This window comes from Acipenser ruthenus, chromosome 60 (genome assembly GCF_902713425.1).
Source record: "Acipenser ruthenus chromosome 60, fAciRut3.2 maternal haplotype, whole genome shotgun sequence".
In the NCBI taxonomy this organism is placed as follows: Eukaryota; Metazoa; Chordata; class Actinopteri; order Acipenseriformes; family Acipenseridae; genus Acipenser; species Acipenser ruthenus.
Window position 1 is genome coordinate 1,723,547 of NC_081248.1, and position 27,015 is coordinate 1,750,561.

General features: G+C 39.6%; 1 protein-coding gene across 1 annotated transcript in view; it reads left to right on the forward strand.

The window, feature by feature from the left end:
- The window catches only part of LOC117410241 (titin-like), a 368,958-nt gene that overhangs the window by 338,558 nt on the left and 3,385 nt on the right, over nt 1-27,015 (forward strand). Inside the window, exons 38-53 of the mRNA XM_059018553.1 lie at nt 725-1,021; nt 4,182-4,475; nt 4,963-5,256; nt 7,955-8,248; nt 10,734-11,009; nt 14,940-15,197; nt 18,169-18,444; nt 19,272-19,370; nt 20,163-20,190; nt 21,212-21,282; nt 22,507-22,572; nt 23,621-23,704; nt 24,168-24,233; nt 25,984-26,064; nt 26,518-26,583; nt 26,669-26,733. Of these exons, the coding sequence (XP_058874536.1) occupies nt 725-1,021; nt 4,182-4,475; nt 4,963-5,256; nt 7,955-8,248; nt 10,734-11,009; nt 14,940-15,197; nt 18,169-18,444; nt 19,272-19,370; nt 20,163-20,190; nt 21,212-21,282; nt 22,507-22,572; nt 23,621-23,704; nt 24,168-24,233; nt 25,984-26,064; nt 26,518-26,583; nt 26,669-26,733 (2,615 nt within the window). The remainder of the gene's footprint in view (nt 1-724; nt 1,022-4,181; nt 4,476-4,962; nt 5,257-7,954; nt 8,249-10,733; nt 11,010-14,939; nt 15,198-18,168; nt 18,445-19,271; nt 19,371-20,162; nt 20,191-21,211; nt 21,283-22,506; nt 22,573-23,620; nt 23,705-24,167; nt 24,234-25,983; nt 26,065-26,517; nt 26,584-26,668; nt 26,734-27,015) is intronic.

A 27,015-nucleotide genomic window follows, 5' to 3' on the forward strand; every position in this document is an offset into this window, starting at 1 on the left:
TGTTAATAAACTATAATAATAAAGTAAGTCAAACTAACATTAATAAACTAAATTAACACAGCATCCCTACCCATGTTAAAAAATGCAGCAGCAGCTCTAGATTAATTATGAATACCTGTACAGTAGCAATATTCAAGACATGAACAACATTATTTAACAGAATGGTGAAGCAACTCACCAGAATGGTGCTTGGCGACTTGTGTCTGATTCAGGTTTCTTTCAGGAGTTCGAACAATTTCCATCTTTTTGTAACAAGACAAACTGGCGCATTTTGCCGTTTGTTTACATGTCATTTTGCAGCGATGAGGTGCACTCGTGGAAATCACAATACAAAATGAGGCAATGCTATGATAACGATTCTGGAACGATTTAATAAACCAGACATTGTGTCTCAGGCTCAAGGCAATTTCATTTCTGTATGTGTGTGGGCCCCCCTCTGGCGTCGGGGCCCCGGGCGCTTGCCCTGGTCGGCCCCTCCATTCCATTTCTGTCACCTTCACACACTGAGAGGATTCCTCAATCTACTGCCTTCTCATCAGTGAGACTGAGTACCCCCTGTCTGTCTCCCTCTATCCTTTCACAAACACATATTGGTAAGGTATCTATTGTCCCTCTGGGGACAATACAGAATGATGAACAATTACAGAATCTAGTGGGTAAAGTTTTTCTTGAATGAAAGAGAGAAATGTGCACTCCCCTAATTCTGTTGTCTCCTGTATTTTAGCTGGCAAGCCAAAGCCTGTCCTGACCCGGGAGCCTGCAAGAGAGATATTTGAAGGAGACACAGTGACTCTGAGCTGTGTGGTTGAGGGGAGCTCTGATGGCTGGAGATATCTCTGGTACAAAGACAGGCAGTACAGCACTCCAGTGTACCAGACTGACAGCAGCAGTGGAACTGGAGCCGGATACACAATCAGTGCTGCTGCTCTGTCCCACAGTGGAGAGTACTGGTGTCGAGCTGGACGGGGGAGCAATCCGTTTTACTCAGAATACAGCAATGCTGTCAAGATACAAGTATCAGGTGAGTAACTGAAATGAGTGTGAGGAGTAATCTTTTGGTACCACCCAATTGTTACTATTATAGACGGCAGAATAGGAAAGGCATTTTCTTTTAAGTTTGGAATAAAGCACAAAGGTGACATTTGGTAACATTTACTTTTTGTTTTCTTTAGTTATTTTTTTTGTCCCACATTGGTATGTCACAGAATTCTTGCTATTTAAAGAGTGCTAACCAATCACAATAACCAATTGTTATAACCTAATCAGACCATGTGTTATAGTTCAAACAAATGAAGAACCAAAATATTCCTGGCTCAAAAAAAGAGGGGGGGGGGGGGAGTTCATTAAAGCAAATAAAAGATATGAAAACAGATTTTAAAAGCATACTTTAGCACTTAAAAAAATCGAATCCATCACCCACAAATGAACAGGTATCTGTAAAAATGCACCAAGGAGGAGGATGGATGTAGGGACAGACAGACCTCCCTTAAATATCCTAAATCTGATATTTTCAGTAACCTAAACTAGATAATGGTAATAGCAAGTTTCATGACAGTTATAGAGCTGGTTCTCCAGATATATGCAACATTGTAAGAGTGACATACAGAGGGACAGACGGGCAGACAGACAGACGCCCCGCCTCTATATCTCAAGAATCTGATAGGCTCAATAACTTCAGATAAATAATGTTTACACCAAGCTTCATGACAGCTGGATGAGCGGCTCTCCAGATATAAGAACACAATGTGTATGACGGCCTCCCCAGCACAGCTGCAGAGTCTGCAAACACTGACAGTCAGCAGCGTGGATCCCTTTGTAATGCTTGTGTTCATGAGCTATCAGTTCCTGTGGTGCTGTGTCTGTCATTAACCCCGCTGGTGATGCAATCCCCTGTGAAGGGGTGACAGTGGAAGCGCTCATCTGCTTTTATCCATAGATCTGAGGAAATACTTATCCAATTGTCAGGAAACTTGGCATTAAGCTTATTTAGCAGAAGATATTGAGAATATGGGATTCTGGGGATAGTTTTGCATATTGGACACTAAATGCAGTACGCTGGAGTACCCTGTGCAAATGCATCATTTTTATCTTATTTTTTTGGCACAGGGTTCAAATATATAAAGCAGAAAGCCGTTTATCAAATGTAATTTAACACTAATATGTATGTTATTCTGTTTATGTCTAGAGCTCACATGACATTGCACAAGTGAGCTTCCAATGTTGTTGCACATGATTATTACACAGCTAGACTTTGTACAAAAAAGATTTCTTCACTTACCTAAAACTTTTTGAAAACTAAAAAGATGTCTTTAATTATCAAAAACTCTAAATAACTTTTTAAAACAAAACTACTTTAAGAATAAGAAGGCAATCATGCTGCAGTCGCTTGTATCTGCTAATAAACTGAGACATTGAAACTGGTATTCCGTGTCACTGACAGTTTCCTCCAAAACTATTATCAGAATACAGTAATCATTTCATGCTAAATTAAAATAAACTGACTGTATCACATTTAGAAGAAGGGCAGCAGTGTGAAGTAGTGGTTAGGGCTTTGGACTCTTGACCGGAGGGTCATGGGTTCAATCCCCGGTCGGGGACACTGCTGTTGTACCCTTGAGCAAGGTACTTTACCTAGATTGCTCCAGTAAAAAACCCAACTGTATAAATGGGTAATTGTATGTAAAAATAATGTGTTATCTTGTAACAATTGTAAGTCGCCCTGGATAAGGGTGTCTGCTAAGAAATAAATAATAATAATAATAATAATAGAAGAGCTATGAATAAGGCAATACACATTGTATTACTCTAGCTTTTATAAGGCAGCATTATAACAAATTCATACTAAAGTTGTCTAACATTTAAATATACATCAAAATTATGCTTTACTGACAGGGAAGATAATAACCTGAATACAAGTCATGCTACTAAGCCTGTGTGTCTTTATCTTTGCATTATCCAAGTTCTATTGACATGTCTGGCCAGTTGTATTACATGTATGTTTTAGCGAGACTCTGCCCGTATACAAAGCCACTTGTGTACCAGTTATGTCGGACTGGGGTACAAAGCTACCCTGGGGTACAAAGCTACCCTGGGGTACCGCGTGGTGTCTCATATTTGAATAACCACTAATCCAATTATGAAAGTATTAACACAATCTAGCATTGCTGTAGAGAATCTCACATTGTGGGGATATAGGGGGTGTTTGTCTGTCAGTACAGCCGTCCATCTTTACGTCACACTTCCATGTTTGCAGATATCTGGAGAGCTGCTTTTTAACGGTGATGAAGCATCTCTGCAGCTGACACAGAGTTAAAGGTGTCGTTATTATGAGTAAAAACAGGTCACTGAAACGCTCTAGTTGTTGTAATAGTGTATTATTAATAGATTGATTCTTACCATATTGTATTTCCTTGTGGAACAACATAGGATAAAAGCAGGAGAGTGAGAGGAGTTGTGGCAGGGTGACTGGGCGGTGACGCCAGGCAGAAGCAGGAAGGGAAAACACTGACACCAGGCACTGCAGTTTAAAGTAATAATAAAGACGCAGTGCGCCGTTTTATTTTTAAATAACAAAAATAAAATAAATATTTAAACAAAAAACACTGCTCACAGAGCGAAAATAAATAATTAAACAAAACAAATCACAAACACTACAACCGGTCAGGCTGGGCAATCGCCTTCACTGACCCTATCCTTGGTTTAGTTTTGTTTTTTTAAATAAATTTCTCTTGCTCTCTCTACGCTCCTCTCGTACACCCACCCCAAGTGCCGAGAGCTGCAGGCATTTATATTCAGGTGACCAGTTAGCAACAAAATTAATCACTTAATTAAATTCGGGAGATGGCCACCTTCTGCACGAGTTTATCCCTGGCAGAGGACGAGCACCAATCTCGCCTTTTAAAAATAAACAAAGCAGCACGGCGTTTCGCCGTCATATTTACAATAAATAAACCATAACAAAACCTGCAGCGCTTTGCCGTCTTCTATACATAATAAATAACTCATAACAATAATAATAATAATAATAATAATAATAATAATAATAATAATACAAAACAAATACAGGGGCGGAGGGGGACCCCGTTCTAAAATAAAATAAACAAATCAATGTACAGGGCACCTCGCCCTGTTACAGGAGTGCTGAGTGTTGTCTGATCTTCTCTCATCTTCTGTCTCTACAGAACGACCCCAGGCTGTCCTGACCCAGGAGCCTGCATGGACACAGATATACGAATCAGAGAGAGTTACACTGAGATGTGAGGTTCAGGGGGATTACACTGACTGGAGATTCACATGGTACAAAGCTGGGAGGAATGCTCCAGTAACCCAGGATTACTACAGCAGGATAGCTCGTGACAGATACACAATTAGCTCTGCTGCTCAATACCACAGTGGGGAATATACCTGTCAAGGTGTAAGGACAGGTAACCCATCGTACTCTACAATCAGCAATAGTCTTACACTGAGAGTATCAGGTAAGTCATTTCAAACACTCTGAATTCTAACATTCTGATCCTCTCCTCTATTGTAGACTCCAGACGGGGCTCTCTGTCTCCCGACTGCCTTCCTACCTGAGTGCTGTCTGCCCTGCCTCCTCTCTTTCTCCCTGCATTTGTACCACAAACACACTGAGAGAGTTCCTCTATTTACACTGCTCCTCCGCCCTTCTTTCCTTCTCATCGGTGTCAGTGCTGTCTGCCCCTCCATTCCATTTCTGTCACTTTCACACACCGAGAGGATTCCTCAATCTACACTGAACTGTTCCTGCCTTCTCATCAGTGACACTGAGTACCCCCTCTCTGTCTCCCTCTATCCTTTCACAAACACACACTGGGAAGGTATCTATTGTCCCTCTGGGGACAATACAGAATGCACAATTACAGAATCTAGTGGGTAAAGTTTTTCTTTGAATGAAAGAGAGAAATGTGCACTCCCCTAATTCTGTTATCTCCTCTATTTTAGCTGGCAAGCCAAAGCCTGTCCTGACCCGGGAGCCTGCAGGAGAGATATTTGAAGGAGACACAGTGACTCTGAGCTGTGTGGTTGAGGGGGGCTCTGATGGCTGGAGATATCTCTGGTACAAAGACAGTCTGAGAACTTCAGCACCCCAGACTGACAGCAGCAGTGGAACTGGAGCCAGATACACAATCAGTGCTGCTGCTCTGTCCCACAGTGGAGAGTACTGCTGTCGAGCTGGAAGGGGGAGCAAACCGTTTAACTCAGACTACAGCAAAGGTGTGAAGATAAAAGTTTCAGGTGAGCCTGTAAGAAAGACAGCAACCAGCCATAAAGAAAATTAATTTAAAAAATCACAGTATTAAAGCAAAAGAAGACTATATTGTAGCTCTATTTCCTTTAGATTAAAAATAGATATGATGAAGCAACAAAGCCATAGTGACAGTACAGACAATATACATTTTCAGAAAGTGATTAACAATGCAACACATTTATAAAGTGTTGTTTTTGCTGGGGTTTAAAACTTTTTTTCACATAATATATCTATTTTTTTCCCTTATCCATAGCACTCTAAGGTCATCAGTAATCTCTTGTTCAGTATTATTAGCATTACAGAAATTGGGATTTTTACTGTGATTTCTAACATGATTTTCAGCTTTATTAACAAATTAAAAACACATTCATAAATAAGTTTGGGCCCAATGACATCAGTTTTATTATTTTCTGATTTCAGTTTTTACTGTTGTAAAAAATGTAATTAAGTTGATTTAATTGAACTTATGTACACCGCAGGCGCAGCGAACAACACAAAAGTGTAACTCTAGTACAGGCTTCTGTTTCTTCCATTCGCTTTGAGTTACTCTGCATTTCAGTAAGAGTCCGTTTTTTATTGAATTGTATTGAAAAAATATATTATTAACTTTAAATACGGGTTGTAGAAGTTAAAGAAACACTTCATTTTTTCTTTTTCCACAACAAAAAAACAAATTATTGTTTTTTGTTTCACTGTATTTGTCATCAGTCATTACAGTAAAAAAAAAATTTAAAAGATACCTACAACAGGGAGCTAACTGACTTACTTGCAACTTTCCATTTCTAAGCCTTTTAGCTGAGGGTTTTCCAGTTGTAAAAGTCCTTGTTGACATTCTGAAAGGCTGTTACTATATTTTCTGGCTGTTACTTGGCTTACAGTGAAAAAAACACACAGTACTTTGCGTCTCGTCTTAAGTTACCATAGCAACAATCAGCAACGTTATTTTTTTTTTGTTTTTTAGTCGAGGGGGCGGGAGGATGTGGGTCGGGTAACTCCTCCAATTAAAACCCGTGCTCAGATCACGTGATCTGCCACTGCTAACACTGTGTTTAATGGGAGAAGGAAGGCACTGCTAGTACTGTAAGCACGTGTCTCTCAGCAGCCAGAATTACTGTCATTTAGGAATGCTGAATCTAGTTTAGGTTGAAATATTTTTTTTTATTAAGTTTGTCACTCAATCATTTTTATTTTATTGAAAACGATTATATTATAATGGTATAATATATATATATATATATATATATATATATATATATATATATATATATAGTAACAGCAGCGGGAATGTGAGACAGCAGGGAGGGGGTTAAAACCTCCCTGCGAGAGAATGCACCTTTTTTGTTTGATTATTTTGCTTTTGTTTAATTTAATTGTTTAATTGTTTTATTATTTAATTATCCCCTGCACCTGGGTAGTAATTAAGAATTGGAACCAGGTGCAGGGTATTTAAGAGGAATAGTCAGTTTACTCGGGGCTGCTGAGTAGAAGGAGGCAGATGAGGTGCTCTGCTTCTGAGCAGTCGTGGAAAGTAAGTGTTGGGTTTTTTGTGTGTGTGTGCGACAGATAAACGGCTTAGCCGTCCTGCGAGGTAGTCAGGGAATAACCTGTTTAGTGAGCGCTCCAAGACGGAGTTAGGTTTTGTTTTGTATTTGTTTTATTTTTGTGTTTATTAAAATATAGCGCAACCGCGCTTAAAAAACGCCATTTCTCTGTCCTGGGTCATAATTTTTAAAGGGGCACGAACCCGAGTGAGTGCAATCTTGTTACAATATATAAACACACGGGTTAGAAAAATAACAACCTCTGATTGGTTAAACAGCATCACATGACCGTGTGTATATATAGCGTATAGCACGGCTTGCATACTAATGAGCCGCTTCACACTGAATAAATCACTACGCACCACTACATTATAAATTCCATGACAAACTGACATTTTATTTGTTATTAGTTACAAAACCACAGCCAAAACTGTGTGGCATTTGACCTATTTCCTTTAATATATTTGGGGATGAATCTCCACATAACTGGTACAACACCAACTTTCTGAGTGAAGACAGCAGTCCATCTGAAAAAAATAAATAAATAAAATAAGTGCACCAGCAAGAGTAAACACATAACAGCAGATGAGGAAGAGCTAAATGAAATAACAGAAAACAAATATTTAAAAACACACACCCAAAAAAAAATACAGCATGGGCTGGTTAATAAACTTAAAGAAAAAATATGGACATTCAAGCAGTATAAACCAATTCGGGGCGTGCGGTTCCGATGATATATACCACTTCTGGGGTGGTTAAAGTTATATATATATAATTTGTTTATTTGTTAAGTTGAGAAGACTCTGCCTCCCTTGCCTCCTCTAAGGAGCCTCCACTGGTTGTAAATGTTTTGGTAGCTGTGTGAGTCAAAACAGAGATAAAGAAAGAGAGAGAACTGTGTGATCCCGTGGTTACTGCAATAACTTCAGAAATAAATAAAACAAACTGGGATACAACAAAAGTCTGGAACTCTTTGAAAAGCTGTTGGATTGAAAGTTTCTAGGTGGGTCAAATTTTATAATAATAATAAAAAAAAACAGTTGGTGTTGATCTCTCAGCTAGTTTCTACTTGATTTAAGTGTTGCTACTGATGTTCTGAAAGGGAAAGGTGCACACTAATTATATAATCTTTATATTTCTACAGGGCTACCCCAGACTACACTCACCCTGGAGCCTCCATTCCCAGAGATATGCACTGGGGAGACAGTCACTCTGAGGTGTGGGGTTAAGGGAGGTTCTGCTGGCTGGAAATATCTCTGGTACAAAGACAGTGAGGACACTCCAGTGCTCCAGACTGCTGTCCGCAGTATAACTGGTGACAGCTACACAATCACTGCAGCTGCTGTATCTGACCAGGGCCAGTACTGCTGTCGAGGACAAAGAGGAGATCAGCCACTCTACTCACAGCTCAGTGATAAAGTAATATTAACTGTGTCTGGTGAGTTTACTCAGCTTAATGCAGCCTCTTCATAGACAGTTACACTGACCATGAGTGTTTTCATATTTCAACAGGCAGTTATACATTTTTCTAATGATTTTATTAACCCAGATTGTGAATATGAAGCATTCTGTTTAATTTAATTGATTCCAACTCCACTTTATTGAATTTATCAATGAGTTAATGCTCTTGAGTTAAAGCTTTTTGAATAGGTTGTATTAATGTGCATCCTTCGGTTTACCCAAAGATATATTCAGATCTAACTGAACAGGGTTAGAAACTAATGTAGACATTGGAAAACTATTTGTTTTTAAGGTCTTTAATGTACTGTAATCATCCCTCTACACCTAAATAAAAATCCCTTTCAGCAGGTTAGCCACTGTGCGTCACATGTGCAATATTCCATTCTCTCCAGTCAGGACAGCTGTAGAATAGACTATAGCTAATATGCTATAGAACAAACTAATGCCTACATGTGATGGAGAACAGAATATTAGTCATATGTAATGGATAATAAAAGCACATGACAAGGCGTGCGTTGTGTTGCATTAAATTATGTCTGTAGTTGGGTTAATGCAACACAACGCGCAGGCCCTGGAGTGTGTTATCCTGCTTATAGAAACGGACACAATATATATATATTTTTTAAACCAAACACATTTTTTAATTTTTTCAAAAAATCTAACAATTTTATTATATATCCTTCCACTTTGGAGAACATATACTGCCTCTAACAAGGTTCTATTTGTTGTAAACTGGAGGTTTCAATATATTATTATTATTTATTTCTTAGCAGACGCCCTTATCCAGGGCGACTTACAATTGTTACAAGATATCACATTATTTTTACATACAATTACCCATTTATACAGTTGGGTTTTTACTGGAGCAATCTAGGTAAAGTACCTTGCTCAAGGGTACAGCAGCAGTGTCCCCGACCTGGGATTGAACCCACGACTCTCCGGTCAAGAGGCCAGAGCCCTCACCACTACTCCACACTGCTGCCCGTTTATTTTTTCCAGCGATAAGCGAGACATCATTGAAATGAGGTGATTTACTCCCATGGGTTTTAGAGTGAACTGCGGTGTCTTTGCCTCCTTTTCTATATCTTTTAATTATCGATAAAAATTAATTATTGCCATTTTTAAATGCTTGATTTAGGGCTAACATTGTGGTTTATGTCAGTGCTGTTTACATAGTGATTGAGACCCACGCACAGGCTAACACAGCTAGAAATGGAGTTCTCTTAACCAGCCGAATTACACACTGAAGAAGTTACACACATAGAATTCTCATACCAGACCATTTAAATTTTCAAGAGAAACAGTTTTTAAGTCGATTACCATTTATCTTTGTTTAATCCAATCAATAAAAACACCAGCTGGACAAGCAGTTGTTTTTTTGTGTTTGCCTTATTTTTGTTTTCTTTGATTTCATTAAGTTGTTGACTTGTTAGATCTTCGTGTCGCTTGCTTTTTTTTTCAATGGAGGTTTTTCTTCTTGTAATTCTAACCACTTGTCTACTGTCATGCCTCTGAAAAAATCAAATGTTACGAAAGGAATGTCACTAATTTAGAAAAAAACTTTAAAAGACCTCTCACACCAGTGTGTGTATTTATTGCAAGTTTAATATGTTGTGTATTGATAATTTATTAATCAAACTGTGCTTAGGCAAAAATAAGTTCCATCGTGCTTTGTAATATACAGTATATCTGCACGGTTCAAATTCCTCAACAGCCAATCAGCATGCAGCATCCAAACATTCCATTTTATAAGGAGAATTGATCCCTTCAGGAAGTCTTGCTTGATCTGTAACCTCTCCAGACCTTAGTAATGGAGTAGTTCAGCTGAGATACTCAACTCACTAATCAGAAAAATACATTTTAACATAATCATTTGATCACAGATATGTATAATGTTTGTGCTCAAAGGTCTGTCTTTAACCGTGTTAAGAGTGGATCCTCAAGTATTCTGTTTTGTAATAATATTAATAATTTATATCGCACCTTTCATAGTAGACCACCATCACAAAGCGCTTTACAAGATACGAGACTAGGGTGTGTGAACTATGCATCAGCTGCAGAGTCACAACAACATCTCACCCGAAAGGACAAGGAGCTTTAGTGATTTGCTCAGGGTCACACAATGAGTTAGTGGCTGAGGTGGGAATTGAATCAGGGATCTTCTGGTTATAAGCCTGTTTCTTAAAGCACTGGACCACACAGCCTCCTATAACTTCTTTTTGTTATTTGTTTAGTTTTTGGAGTCACACAACAGTGAATTACTCCACTAAAACAGGGCCTCTCAGAAACTGAAAGCGCAGGCTGCACTTTTCATTTGATGTTTACATTTGGTGAAGCTAGCAAGCCTCTGAAAGAAGATTGCAATCACTCCAGAAATACTACTGGAGAGGAGACTAGATGCTACCTCCTCCTTCAGAATTTAAAAACTCTTTCCCCTAATCCTATTCTGTTCTCTGTTTCAGAGGTTCGTCCCAAGGCTGTCCTGACCCTGCAGCCTGCCTGGGCACAGATATTCACAGGAGAGACAGTCACCCTGAGGTGTGAGGTGGAGGGGTGCTCTGCTGGCTGGAGGTTTAAACAGTACAGAGATGGACGTGAAGAGGCATGGTGCAGTGATCAATACAGCAGGAGAGATGGGCACAGCTGTACAATCAGTAACGCTCAGAATTCCCACAGTGGAGTGTACTGGTGTGAGTCTGGACAGGAGCGCAGTAATGCTGTCAACCTAGCTGTGTCCAGTAAGTCATTTTCATTAAAGTAATATTTAACCACACTGTAGAATAATGCACTCTGGTAGGTTAGATAGGTAGGTAACACATTTTTTTTGTAATTCTCTGCTTATGCATTTAACACATAATGGCTTCCTTTTAGGTTTGCTCTTGGTGTATTAGAAATAAAAAGTTAAATTGCACATTCTGATAATATAAATACTTGTCATCTTTGTGCTTCATTCCATACTGAAAAACTGTTTTAAATTATCAGAAAAAATTATCTTGTGTCCTCTGGTTCTGGTTTCTGTACTGCGCTTAAAGTATTGGTTAGGGTTAACTATGCCAACACCTTTTAAGATCTTATAGACCTCAATCAAATGCCCCCTGATTCTTCTAAATAAATTCAGTTCCTTCAATCCATATTTGCAGCTCGATCCTAGTCTGGGTCCTCTCTGTTGAATTCTCTCCCGGGCCACAGTTTTGATAATGTGGTGACCAGAACTGAACACAGCATTCTAAGCGCTGTCTCACTGGTGCAGTGTACAACCCCCTCATAACCTCAATTGATTTTGATCCTAATTGTATGTGACTACCATGTAAAACTGTGGGCAGCAGTGTGGAGTAGTGGTTAGGGCTCTGGACTCTTGACCGGAGGGTCATGGGTTCAATCCCCGGTGGGGACACTGCTGCTGTACCCTTGAGCAAGGTACTTTACCTAGATTGCTCCAGTAAAAACCCAACTGTATAAATGGGTAATTGTATGTAAAAATAATGTGATATCTTGTAAGTCGCCCTGGATAAGGGCGTCTGCTAAGAAATAAATAAATAAATAAATAATAAATAAAACTGTGACATTCAATTTAATTTGCTATGGTTCTGCCCATTTCTGTATCTGCTCTGCATCGTTTTGGATTTTCGCAGTAGTTGAAAGCATGTTGGCCACTCCCCCAAGCTTTGTGTCGTTTGCAAATTTTCAATTGTGAATCCATGTTGGCTATGTCCCACGATGCTGCTACACTCCTAGTTTCCCTCTAGTGATTGATTTTACATGTTATAAAGGTGAGGCTGATGGGTCTGTAGTTTCCTGGTTCCTCCATATCTCCCTTTTTAAATATTGGTATTACAATTGCAAAGTGCCAGTCAGCTGGACTTCCCCTGTCTTGATTGATTTGTGAAAAGTCTTTGCCAGGCTCCCTGGTTTTTTTAGGCACTCTTGGGTATATGCCATCTGGACCAGGGTGTTTGTTAGCCTTGTAGCATTGAAAGAGTTTAGTGTTGCACTATTTCATGAAATTAATACTTAAAATTTTTCACTTGCAACTTTATTTCCTTTTAAGTAGCAGTTTATCAGGATATCCACCTCAGTCTGTTGTAAAGAATTTTTTTTGCTCATGTCTTTTTAAACACTGTTTTTTTATTGTGACTTTTCAACTGTCAGACCTCTCTCTCTCTCTCTCTCTCTCTCTCTCTCTCTCTCTCTCTCTCTCTCTCTCTCATTTGGGGCTGTGCTGTACTCAGAATTAAGTATTCACAATGTAAATGGCGTGTCTTTATTAAAGAAGAAAAAACTGTTTTAATACGGTAATACTTTTCATATAGGGTAAAAAAATAAGAACACATTTTATTATGGACACAACTGAATGTCGAGGTGTAAGTTTAGGCTTGATTTGAAAAGACCCTCACAGGACATGAAGATGTGCAGTAAGCCTGAGCTCCAGGTGACTTCACCCCAGCAGCATAGCAAGCACTGCCATGCTTATCTGTCTGTCCCCTGACCTGCTGGAGAATCAGAGACCCATTTAGAGGGCTACTAGCTACCATTACTAGCAGGGGGAAACCCTTACTGCACCTTAATAGCAAATGAATTGCTTGTATTAACTTTCATTTGTAAATACCAGAGGATTTTATATCTATATGGCTGACCTTGTGTCTTCAGGGGGTCCTGGGATTTATCTTAAACAAAATCAAACCATTTATCTTTAACTAACTGGGATTTATAAAACAATTAGGTCCCTTTTAGGGAGAGAAAGAGCAAGAAAATAAGATGAAATATAGAGGTAAAGAGAGAAAAACAGTGAGATATATCTAGATATGTGAGAGGGGGACAGGGAGAGGTAGACAGGAAGAGGGAGTCAGCGAGAGCCACAAAGAGAGAGATTTGTCATTGGTGCAGAGGAATAAAGAGAAAAAGAATGAAATGAGGAAGAGAGAGAATAATAAGAAGGGAGAGACACTATGTGTGAATGGATTGTAACCAGCAGTTACCGTGAACGCAGAAATGAGAAATAGATTTACAGTGAACCTTTATTTAAGAGACAACAGTCATGAACTTGATAAAGAAGAGTAATTGGCAGAAATAATCTGGTTTGTAAAAGAGCGAACAATAACAAAGTCAAGACATTGATTTGGTCTGAAAGAGAGATAAAACATCAAAAGGGCAATACCAGCGAGGTGTAAAGAAAAAGACACACGACTCAGCTATTACACCAAAAACCACTATATACATGATGTAATACAAGGTGTATAGCTGAGATAAAAAGACAGGGGGAATGGAGAGAGAGTAATACTGTATACAGAGGAGGATGAGAGAGAGAGAAAGTGAGATCTGTACAGAGGGAGAGTGAGCGGGAGATAAATACAGAGGTCTAAACAGAGAGGGAGAGATAGAGATGGATTGTAAAATCCATACAGAGGGGGGTGAGGGTATGTTGCAGGGTGAAAGCCCTGCCAGAGTAATGTGTGTGTGTGTGGAGGGGGGGGGTAAATTCCCTGCCAGAACACACGTGGGAATGTGGCTGGAGCTGTCAATTGAATAAATGATGATCAGTTAGGCTCCAGTCAGAGGTAAAGGTGCTGTGCTGTGCTGTGCTGTGCTGTGCTGTGCTGTGCTGTGCTGTACGTTTTGTAGAACTTTTGTTCTGGCCCTTGTGCCTTTTTGTTTTGTTAATGTGTTTTGTTTAGTGTTTGTAACTGTGTTATTTGTAATTAAACATGCACATTAGCGCTTTACTGCAGCTATCTAGCCTCTGAGTCTCTCTTGCCAGCTGCAGCCTTTGCTGTGATGCTATCCTTACCACGGGGAGTGAGAGAAAAATAGAGTAATAGACAGTAAGATCTATATAGAGAGAGAAAGAAAGAAGACTGTGATCTATACAGAGGAGGGCAGAGAGAAACCAAGAGAGATTATTATTATTTATTTCTTAGCAGACACCCTTACCCAGGGTGACTTACAGTCGTAAACCAAAAATACATTTCAAGAATCACAGTACAAGTATTAATACCATTAAGAGCAAGATAAAATACAATGACTTCAGTTCTAGTAAGTACAAGTATATGACAAAATACGATTCAATATCGGAGCAGATAACAGTGTCAGTGATAGTTACATCAGGGTACGATTAAATGCAAAATACTACAGATTGAATAACACTTGTGGCAGATTACAGTACACTACTCTGTAAAGTACAGGATTAAATGCAGTAAAATGTAGAAAGGGGCGTAAGAGAGAAAGTGTGGGGTGAGAGAGAGAGTGAGAAAGACAATGAGATCTATTCAGTGAGAGTGAAAGAGAGAAAGTGGATGAGGAGGGAGAGATGGTGAGAGTGTAGTGGTGGTGATGCAGGTGTGTTTGTGTAAAACTGTCAGTTCCCTCCAGTCAGTGGTCAATCCTGACCCGTCTCTCAGCCCTGCTGATCTGAACTCTTTCTGTCTTTTCAAATCAGTGGGTGATCCTGCAGACTCCTCAATCCTGACCTGTCTCTCAGCCCTGCTGATCTGAACTCTTTCTGTCTTTTCAGATCAATGGGTGATCCTGCAGACTCCTCAATCCTGACCCATCTCTCAGCCCTGCTGATCTGAACTCTTTCTGTCTTTTCAAATCAGTGGGTGATCCTGCAGACTCCTCAATCCTGACCTGTCTCTCAGCCCTGCTGATCTGAACTCTTTCTGTCTTTTCAGATGAGCGAGTGATCCTGCAGACTCCCCCCCAGCCTGTGTTTGAGGGAGATGCTCTGACTCTGAAGTGTCGTGACCGCTATAATTATCATATTACCACGGTTGCATTTTATAAAGATAATAAAGAGTTACAGTCCCAGGCTGACACAGAGCTGAGTGCGAATCGTGTTTCAAAGAGTGATGAGGGGTCCTACAAGTGCAGAGCGTGGTGGTGGAGCACCTACCTGGGTGACTCTGCAGAGGTGCAGGTGTCAGTGAGAGGTAGGTTCATTCTAACATCACCCCTTCTCTGTCTGTAATGTCTCTGTCTGTAATGTCGGGCAGCAATGTGAAGTAGTGGTTTGGCTCTGGACTCTTGACCGGAGGGTCGTGGGTTCAATCTCAGGTAGGGGACACGGCTGCTGTACCCTTGAGCAAGGTACTTTACCTAGATTGCTTCAGTAAAAACACAACTGTATAAAGGGATAATTGTATGTAAAAATAACGTGATATCTTGTAACAATTGTAAGTCGCCCTGGATAACGGCGTCTGCTAAGAAATTATTAATAAATTAATATTGAAGTCCAGCTGTACTAATGAATGTCTTAATAATTTAAAGTTAAATAAGAGCAGAGCTTTCTGATACGATAGCAAGGTCTTGTGTTCTGACAAGCTGTCTTGAAGCTGTAAGAATCCACAGCAGGCCATACCAAACATAGCAATATAGAGGCACAGGGTAAATATCAGTAATTAAGATCAAGCCTTTTTCTCTAAACCGTTAATGAGAAACTTCCAATTACATGTTCTATATTGTTTCATGTTTGTCTTACCTTTTATGATGTTTACAATCATTCTGAGTGGAGTCATGCTGCTCCTCAAATACTGCATTAAAATCATTTTTATCAGTATTAAAATCCACCTGGCATTGTCTGTGCCTGTACAGACCAGCAGTCCGCTCCTTCTGGGTGCTGGGTACATGGTGCAGTGACAGCACAACTCTGCCAGTCTCACCTTGTAGAGCATGAAGCAGTGAACATCACAAAAAGGGAAAGACAGAAAAACAAATACATTTACATTGGAAGCTACTTTATTTTTGTGTGCTGTTGCTAAAAACATTTGTTTACCATGATTGAGAAATTCCATCGTTAGACATTGCATAAATCTCCGTATCTCATAAAAAAAACATTAAATAATACAGTCGCCAGAACTGCTTTCATCTGCTGTATCCTAAACATTTAAACAGACTGCTGGGCTGAATAAGGAGACACTTTCAACCTCTCTAAATGAAACAATAGCTTATGAATAAACTAGTAGAAACAGAAGTTAGTAACAGCACAAAGGCATCTGTATTGTTTTTATTTTTTATTTTGGAATCTGAAACAAAAACACATTGGAAATGTGAAAAAACGGCAAGTTATCAAAAGTGCCCAGCCATTTAAAGTAGAGATATCAAAAACACAAGACAAGTTTCAAGAAACCACTGGGGCAAGCCAGCCCAGTACAAAGCAAATAGGCACAACTTTGAAAGCGATGGGGGCCAAGGTTGCCCCAATTGTTTCTTCTATCTTAGCTTAGTTAGAATACTGTGGGTTAGAATACCACCCATTCACTAAACTAATATTATTATTATTATTATTATTATTATTATTATTATTATTATTATTATTATTATACCACCCATTCACTAAACTAATACCACCCATTCACTCAACTAATACCACCCATTCACTAAACTAATACCAGCCATTCACTCAACTAATACCAGCCATTCACTAAACTAATACCACATATTCACTCAACTAATACCACCCATTCACTAAACTAATACCACCCATTCACTCAACTAATACCACCCATTCACTAAACTAATACCACCCATTCACTAAACTAATACCACCCATTCACTAAACTAATACCACCCATTCACTAAATTAATACCACCCATTCACTCAACTAATACCAGCCATTCACTCAACTAATACCACCCATTCACTAAACTAATACCACCCATTCACTAAACTAATACCACCCATTCACTAAACTAATACCACCCATTCACTAAACTAATACCACCCATTCACTCAACTAATACCACCCATTCACTAAACTAATACCACCCATTCACTAAACTAATACCACCCATTCACTCAACTAATACCACCCATTCACTCAACTAATACCACCCATTCACTCAACTAATACCACCCATTCACTCAACTAATACCACCCATTCACTAAACTAATACCACCCATTCACTAAACTAATACCACCCATTCACTCAACTAATACCACCCATTCACTAAACTAATACCAGCCATTCACTCAACTAATACCAGCCATTCACTAAACTAATACCACATATTCACTCAACTAATACCACCCATTCACTCAACTAATACCACCCATTCACTCAACTAATACCACCCATTCACTCAACTAATACCACCCATTCACTCAACTAATACCACCCATTCACTCAACTAATACCACCCATTCACTAAACTAATACCACCCATTCACTAAACTAATACCACCCATTCACTAAACTAATACCACCCATTCACTCAACTAATACCACCCATTCACTCAACTAATACCAGCCATTCACTCAACTAATACCAGCCATTCACTAAATTAATACCACCCATTCACTCAACTAATACCACCCATTCACTCAACTAATACCACCCATTCACTAAACTAATACCACCCATTCACTCAACTAATACCACCCATTCACTCAACTAATACCACCCATTCACTAAACTAATACCACCCATTCACTAAACTAATACCACCCATTCACTAAACTAATACCACCCATTCACGAAATGAATTTTTCTCTCCATTGTCGGCCTGTTGCTCATAAATAACAAATATAAAGTGTGCAGGAAATGTCTCATTCATGGTATAAGAAAGATTATGCACTGAATCTTTATTGTGTCTGAGAATGATCCCACCCGTGATCCAGAGGTCTCAAACACGTCTTAAATAAGCAACATGTCTCAGGAGGTTATCAGTTGCCAGCTCATATGTGGGATTACTCTTAGTACACAATGAACATTCAGTACATAATCTCTCTGTATGGCTGTTAAAGGCATGTATCTAATTGTTGTGACAGTCAAACTATTCATTTGTGTATCTATAACCACAATGTCAGTCCTTAAGGCTGCACTGTCTATAGCTGGAAGAGGTTTCACCTGGTTGACTCTCCACAGACCCTCTCATTGTGTTCTTGTTGTCTTGTGTCAGAGCTGTTCTCCAGGGTGACTCTGACAGCTTCTCCAGGAGCCACAGTGAAGGAGGGAGGGGCTCTTAACCTGACCTGTGAGGCAGCAGTGAACAAAACCCCCCGCCCTCAACTCCACTACACCATTGTGAGAGACGGGGATCCTGTGACTAACAGCACTGACTCTGCACTGTACAGCATAGCCAGCACTGAGAAGAGCCACACTGGGAGCTACACGTGTGCTGTGGAGTCACAGGGAGTGAGGAAGAGCAGCCAGGAGCTACACATTGAAGTGCAAAGTAAGAACAATCTCTACAGATCAAAAAGTATATCACCTATTTTCACCTTTTGCCAAGCTCTTGAACCCTCCTGAACATTTATGCTTTATATACCATACTCTATTGAATTTAAGCCGCACTTTTTAAACTATTTTTTTCTTCTCAAAAATGGCCTGCATCTTAAATTCAAGTATAGTGATGGGTGTATTAAAATCGCTAACAAAAGACATGACTCACAGAGTACACAAACTGGAACATGGCTGACTGCTTGATAAAAGACGAACAAAAACGTCACTGGCCGATCTCGATTGGAAATGCTGATCAGACCCCTGTATTTTTCGACATGCCAAGCAATACCACAGTTCACAAAATGGGGAAAAAACAAGGGCAGTAATCATGACTGGAAATGAGAAGCAGTGCTTAACTGTAATCCTCTGTGTGATTGCAGGTGGCTATAAACTGCCTCCATATGCGTAATTAAGGTTGTATCTTTGTAAATGCATCTTTATTTCATGTTTTATTTTTCCTGAAATTGAGGGTGGAAAATTGCCTGCATCTTAAATTTGTAGGAATACAGTATCAGCATGATTTTCAAAAGGGACAAAATAAGAACTAGGTTGTTTCTACAACCTAATTTGGGGCACTAAGTATTTAGCATTAAAGGTTAAGCTGAAATTAGTCGTGTATTCACTTCTTGATGCTTTAAAAATATAAATCAAGTGACATGGTTACATTAGTCAGGCTTTTTAAATCATTTTGCGACCTAGTTCTTATTTTGCCTCTTGAAAATCATGCTGTATGTGTCCAGTATTCCTCATGATTGTGAATGACACTCCCTCTCCCCTCAGAGTCCTGGTTGTGGATCATTGGACCTCTCAGTGGCTCGCTTGTTTTGATAATTCTTATTGTGGTCACAATATTGCTGTTCTACCGATACAAGACCAAAGGTGAAACTCACACTCTGAATTTACTAGTTAAATGTGGATTGAAGACTGCATTTCAGACACAGATAAAGACTTTATTCAGAACTTTTGTCAAAGACTTAATAGTGATAAGTTTAGAAATATTAAAACCATCTTAATAAATTCAAGGACAAACATTATGTCCAGTTCTTTCATTGAATATCTTGAGAAAGACTTGTATTAGAAACCTGTATTATTGAATGTATTGCATTTATTTGAGTATTTCCTTTGTTATAATACTGAATGAGACGCACAGACCTCACAGCATTCATGCAGAATGGGCTGGAATTACTCCTCTTTGGCTCCATTACAAAGATCTCCAGCATTTTAAAGGTTTAGAGAATGTGTTACTGCAGCCAGAGCTTATTGAAACAAGCCAATTGAATTGTTTCACCTTGTCAGTTTCCATGTGTATATTAACATTACAACTGTTTTATGTCATTAATAGATTTCCATGTACAAACAAACTATTCTTATATTCTGATTAGAATTATGCACCACCCCACCTTTCAAATAAAATTTTAATTTTATTTAATTTAAAGTTTAATAACATATATCATTATGACTTACATCAGTTTATAATGCAGCTAGACTGCCATTGCAGTGCAGTCAAACTCAAACTGCTCTGAAATCTGTGTACTCTGTTAATACACTCTGCTAAGTCCCTAAGCACTGAACTGCAGTTCATTTACCATATGGATAGATCAAATTACACAGACCAAAACCAACCCCAGTAAAAAAAAACATACCATTACAACATGTTTCCTTTATTTCCAGGTTTTCTGTTCATTGCTGCCAAATCAAGGTAAGAATACAAGGTTTAATATCAGTTACAAGCGGCTGCAATGGCTGATAGAATATGAGCTTGGCGTGACTCTTGTAGCTCTGGCATGTTGTGACTGCTGTGCTGCAGGTACTCATCATGCTGTGCCATTGAGATCTCACTCTGCATACACATGGTGCTGCAGTTTGCTTGAAACCTGGAAGGCTCCACAGAGAAATAATTTATAAGATGTTGTTTCTTCCCTGAAACCTGCATGAAACTCTGGCCAAACCACCTTGTTTCATCTTAGTTAGAGCCTTTCCCATGAATGCAAGCAATTTTAAGCCCTGAATCAGATTATTAAAGTGTTTCCGCTGTGGCTATGTGGGGATCAATTGCATTGTACCTCACTAATTTCACATTGCAGTGCAGGGATTTTTTAATGAGTTCAGCCATCTCGCTTCATCTGGTGTAACATCTGTCTTTCACATTCAGAGAGTGGTCAGGACCGGTTCAGGACACTGAATGCATTTAGATGTGAACATTCATATTTAGATGTGAACTATAGTCGTACTAAAGCATCATTTACCAGTAGGATTCTGGGAAGGAGAGGCAACCTACCCTTAGTCATGGCAACGAGCAAGATCTCATTGAGTGGCTGTACAAACTGCAAACGAGAGGGGTGTACCAAGTTCAAAAACAAGGGCCCCCTTAAACACAATTCCAGCTGATACTGTCATTTAATGTTTAGGCCAATGGACAGATGGGCATTATTATTTGAAGCTATTTTTACAATATTGCACCATAGAGATTAAGGTTCATAATAATTTAATTTATCTGGACCATATAAAAGAAATTATCAACCAAATATGCTCTGGTTTTGAAAGTGCCTATGTGCTCTTAGCCTGCAGGTAGAATCAGCTGCAGGCAGCCCCAGTTTGATGTTGGAACAAGATGAGATTGAGTTTTATGGTCTGGTTTCATGGTGCACATAGAAACAAAGCAACAGTAATGAGCTTCTATCCTCTCTGGCACATTGATCCCCTCTCTCTTTCTCTTACAGGAGCCCTGCAGATCAGACTCCTGCACAGCTCTCGAGGGGAATGGAGCTGTCTGGATTTGGACAACAGCCTGGTGAGTTACTGACAGATAAGAACTCTGATCGTACTCTTCTTAAGAAGGTACAATGGGATAATTCCAAAACTTAATAGTATGAACTGTAAACTATACTAAAACTTAAAATTATTTAATTTATTTAGCCCAGAAACAGTAAATGGAATGTATTTAATTGAAGTCTATTAAATAATATCTTAAATGGTATAGATGACATCAGTCGATTACTGTTTCAAACTTATCACAATTAGTCAGTGTTGAGAAGATGCATTCCTAATGCATGCAGATGCAGACAGTGATGGTGTATATACTGCCCTGGGCAGTGTGCTCGCAGAAAGGACCTGTTCTTGTTCTAGGAGTTTATGTTGACTCAGAAATGTGAGAAGTGTTGAATTTAAATCAAGGGAAGTAATGTTAAAACTTTACAATGCATTAGTAAGACCTCACCTAGAATATTGTGTTCAGTTCTGGTCACCTCGTTACAAAAAGGATATTGCTGCTCTAGAAAGAGTGCAAAGAAGAGCAACCAGAATTATCCTGGGTTTAAAAGGCATGTCATATGCAGACAGGCTAAAAGAACTGAATCTGTTCAACCTTGAACAAAGAAGACTACGCAGTGATCTGATTCAGGCATTCAAAATCCTAAAAGGTATAGACAATGTCGACCCAGGGGACTTTTTTGACCTGAAAAAAGAAACAAGGACCAGGGGTCACAAATGGAGGTTAGATAAAGGGGCATTCAGAACAGAAAATAGGAGGCAATTTTTTTACACAGAGAATTGTGAGGGTCTGGAACCAACTCCCCAGTAATGTTGTTGAAGCTGACACCCTGGGATCCTTCAAGAAGCTGCTTGATGAGATTCTGGGATCAATAAGCTACTAACAAGCAAACGAGCAAGATGGGCTGAATGGCCTCCTCTCGTTTGTAAACTTTCTTATGTTCTTATGTTCTTGTTCTGATGCTCCATGCAGATGCAGACAATGAGGGTGTATATACTGCCCTGGGCAGTGTGCTTGCAGAAAGGACCTGATCTTGTTCTGATGTAGATGCAGATGCAGACAGTGATGGTGTATATACTGCCCTGGGCAGTGTGCTTGCTGAAAGGACCTCGTCTCGTTCTGATGCTGGATGCAGATGCAGACAGTGATGGTGTATATACTGCCCTGGGCAGTGTGCTTGCAGAAAGGACCTGTTCTTGTTCTGATGCTGGTCCTTTCTTTCTTTTCTGTCAACTGTATTTCCAGGTAACTCCACAGCATCCAACCTAGAGAGTGTATACACAGAAGTGAAGCCGTATCAACAGAACAAAGGTCAGGGCCTCTGGAACTCCTCTCTCTCCCATCCCACTTGACACCTTCTCTCCCTGACGCACCATGTGGCTTGAGCCTTAATTTAGGCTCCAGCCACATGGCATATAAGGGAGGAGAAATACTTTGTTTGAGAAGTTGGCATTTATTAAACCAACAAACAAAACACTGGAACAAATAAACAAGGCACAAAAGGTTCAAACAAAACAATAAGACCTAGGCTGAGCATTCGCCTTCACTACCTCAAACACAACACAGTTACACACAGATACATACAGTTACCGACTCAAAGCCTCACCTAAACACCAACAAAACCTCACCAAACACTCCCAAACAAAGGATTTCCCCTTCCTTATACTATGTGGCTGGAAGCTAATTAACAGTTAATCATTCTATTAAGACTCCAGCCATATTCTCACGTATTATGGCAGGGAGGATTTTAACTCCCTCCCTGCCAACCCTATATTTAAACCACACACACTATGTACGGCAACAGGGCTTCTGCCCTGCCACAGGACAATCTTCCGCACGTAATTGAGTATTAGAATTTGTTTATTTTTAGAGGTGCCATGTCTATCTGTCCGTCACACGTACATTTATACTTCTGTCTTAAGAAACTTATTCAGTTGTGATGAAATCTGGTCTGGACATTCTTTAGCAATAAGCTATTGAGTGTCAGAACCTGGGGGTATATGTAGGCATCTGTCCTTATGTCAAACTTACATTTTGTGTATAATGTACATCCAATATAAGGTGTTAGCAGGGCAGCAGTGTGGAGTAGTGGTTAGGGCTCTGGACTCTTGACCGGAGTGTCGTGGGTTCAATCCCATGTGGGGGACACAGCTGCTGTACCCTTGAGCAAGGTACTTTACCTAGATTGCTCCAGTAAAAACCCAACTGTATAAATGGGTAATTGTATGTAAAAATAATGTGATATCTTGTAACAATTGTTAGTCGCCCTGGATAAGGGCATCTGCTAAGAAATAAATAATAATAATAAAGGTGTGGTGATTCTTTTCATGTTACTAAAGGTGCAACGTTGTATTTACAGCTGTGCATGTCACTGACACCCCCTCAACATCAAATGGTGATGACATCCTTTACTCTGTGATTGACTTAAAGAACACAAAACCAGGTATTTTTGTATTGTGTCTCCTCTCTTTCAGGGTTCATATTATAATGTGATATTTTATTAGCAGGTCAGAAAAAAAAAAAAAAAAAACATGTATTGGGTTTCCATGTTTCCAGTGCTTACCACAGTAATTTCATAATGAACATTCCACCTCCTGAAGAAATTATCTTTGCCATTAAATTTAACCTGTATATTACTTATTTTCATATTGAATAAAAAGACACTGTGTGATTCAGTATGTGATAATAATCTTTATCACACAAGTGTACTGTAGGTTGTTTCTGTCTATGCTCTGAAAACTTCCATTTTCCTCTGTGGGCATGGGAGAGTTGGACATTAGTGGCTCATGGATACTGCTTTGCTTTGATAGTTTGGCAGGGCTTTTGCATAGGCACACTACAATGTAACCCTAGGCCTTAAAGTGACTGGCATTTTGTTTCATTGTTCTGAGTATTTATCTTTTCAGCTAAACCCAGATCAAAACAAGACTGTGACGTCCTGTACTCTACTGTCCTTGTCAAGAAACCAGAAGGTAAGAATGACAGAAAATCCTCTCTGCTCCACCAGCGGATATACAGAGACAAACAAAGACACACCCAGAAACGTTTTGTTCATGTTTCAGTTGGAGGATCTCAAGCCTGTTTGACAGGGGAACCCCATTTCAAAATCTCTTTTAAACTGGGACCCCCAACTAAAAACAGAGTAGGGGGGAAAATCACTAAAAAGAAAGAAAGAATCCGTTGTCTGTGTTTTAGAGCTTCAGTTTCAAAAACAGCAATGTTAAATCCTAATTACTTTCCAATATGTGTGCAGCAAATGAAGTTTATAGATTCCTAAAGCCAGTGGAACACAAGGCATTCTTTGGCCAACCATTTCTGGTAAATTATGGAGCAGCTAGTTGATACAGTAGCATCCTGTTTTCCAAACTTAACATCGCTTTCATAGTGTTGCTTTACCTCTAAGTAGTTGCTTGAAAAATTGCAAGAAAAGGTTGCCTGAATATTTGCCTTGTATTTCATGGACTTTAAAGCAGCTTGGTATGGGTGTAGATTCCAGAGTTATCTAACTAATGTATTCTTCCTGTTTGGATTTAATTTGTACAGTATGTCATTTTCTGTTTCAGTCATCACTTCTTAAAAGTGTATGGTTGCAGTAGAGCACTCAGAAACATGTCTAATGTCTAGAGAATGTGGTACCCCAGTGTAACCATTAACCATCAAATACATAGAACAAATGTGGTATTTTTCACATACACCAGAGGCAGAGTGTTGCATGCTGACAGATTAGCGAGACCAGATGAACGTGGGGGTTAGACATGTTTCTGAGAGCTCCACTCTGGCCATCCCACTGCCTTAAACATCGCCAAGATGTAATGACTGAATACTGCAACCATGTAAAGCAAATCTAAAATAATAATGCATCAGTTAAGGTAACTCAGCATACTTATAGAACAAATGTTTCTTAAGCATTATACAGTTGTCATTAAGCACACTACTGAAAAAAGATCCAGATGCAACTGCAACTACTTAAACCAAGACTGTTAAACAATATATCCAAGTGTGGCAATGTGCCCTGCTCCTGTGTGCATTAGTGTGTTGCGTGTGGTGTGTTAATGTTGGTGCACGGGATATAAATGGGTCTGTGTAGCACGACTGATTTAAAATATATAGTTGTATTAGGCACGGGGATTGCTTCACGTGCATTTAAAGTATTTAATAATCTGTGAGCACAGGGTTGCACAAATTAGTTCACGTGCTGGGATTCAAGTGAATAATTAATTAGTAATTGAATCCCGGCACAACAGTATATATAGATGCACGTTTCACTCACTCGGGGTTGTGTGTTCGGTGAGTGGAGAACGGGTGTGGAGAGGAGAGAATAAAAAGTAAAGTAAATTAAATTAAAGCATACAATTGCTATTTCGTGCTGGAAGGACCAGCACAATACTTGTGTGTTTGTTCGGACTCACCGTGTTTGTTTGTCTGTTAGTCCACTGTTTGTTTAGTGTTAATCCGTTTTGTTTGTCTATTTTATTTTGGCCTCAAGTGCCGTGTGCTGTTTTGGTTTAAATCTTTTATTTGTTTCATTAAAATACTGAGCGCAGCCATTGCGTCTCAGTATCAACCCCAGTACTGTCTGCGTGTGTGATTCTTTCTGGCCTGACATCACCCCTACAGCTAGCCTGTCCACACCAAGTGACAATATACCAAATGCATGATTGAATACCCTTCTCACAGCCAGTAATCCACAGTGTGAATCTCTACCTGTATTTATTCCCCCAGATAACCCCAGTGCTGCAGACAACAGTGACGTCCTTTATTCAGAGCTCGACATGAAGAATGTGAACAAGAAGAAGAAGAAGGGTATAAAACCTGTCTCTCCTCCCCTCAACCCTCTGTATTGGGCAGGCTTCCTAATACCCTTCAACACAGTGTTTCTATAAGGGATAATATAAACTGTTAATGTTTCTAACGTAGAATGAACGCTGTACCCTTTACACTCCCCTCCAGCCAGTACTGGAACAGATTGGTGGGGGGGATTTGTTTATCCCTTTCACCCCCTACCCTGACACCGTCTTCTCTAAAGTAAGTAGTTATGGCATTGAATAAACATTGCTGGATCAAACTGAAGAGGTTGCAAGTGAAAAGAAGAGTCTTCAAGTATTGAAAAATTGATCTGCTGAGAAGAGTGACACAATAATGTCTCCTAGCCTATTGTTCATTTCTATACTGGACGAACGCTAACAAAAAAAAAATAATGGGCCAGATTCTCAAACTCAAATAATTTTCATGCAGTATCCTCTCTTTATTTCCCAGGTAAAACCCTGGCAGGTAACCAACCTGAGGTTTTGTACTCTGAGATCAACCAAGCAAAGCCCTCAGGTAAGGACTGCTGGAGAGTATCTGAGCCCCTCCTCGCTCTCTCTCTGTCTCCTCCCTCTATTAATCAGGTTGCACTTCTCCACAGGCAAACCAGCAGCAGATAATGCAGAGCCCATGTATGCCGCAGTCCTCCCAAAGAAGAAAAGGAAGGTAAGTATTTCTACAGTAACTTTCTTTTCCCTGCTCCTTAAATCATTTTTCCATTTCCCTTCCAGCCCCTCGGGTCCATCTTTAAACTCTTTAGTCAAACTCATTCCTTCCCAGTCATTCACCCCTACCCACTAGAGCCAGCCTCCCTCCCTCCCACTCCTTCAGCTATAACCACTTGAGACAATGCACCAACCACCCATTCCCGCAGCTTTAACCATTAGAGCCAGCCTACCTCCCTCCCAGTCCCAGCTTTAACAACTAGAGCCAACCTCCCTCCCTCTG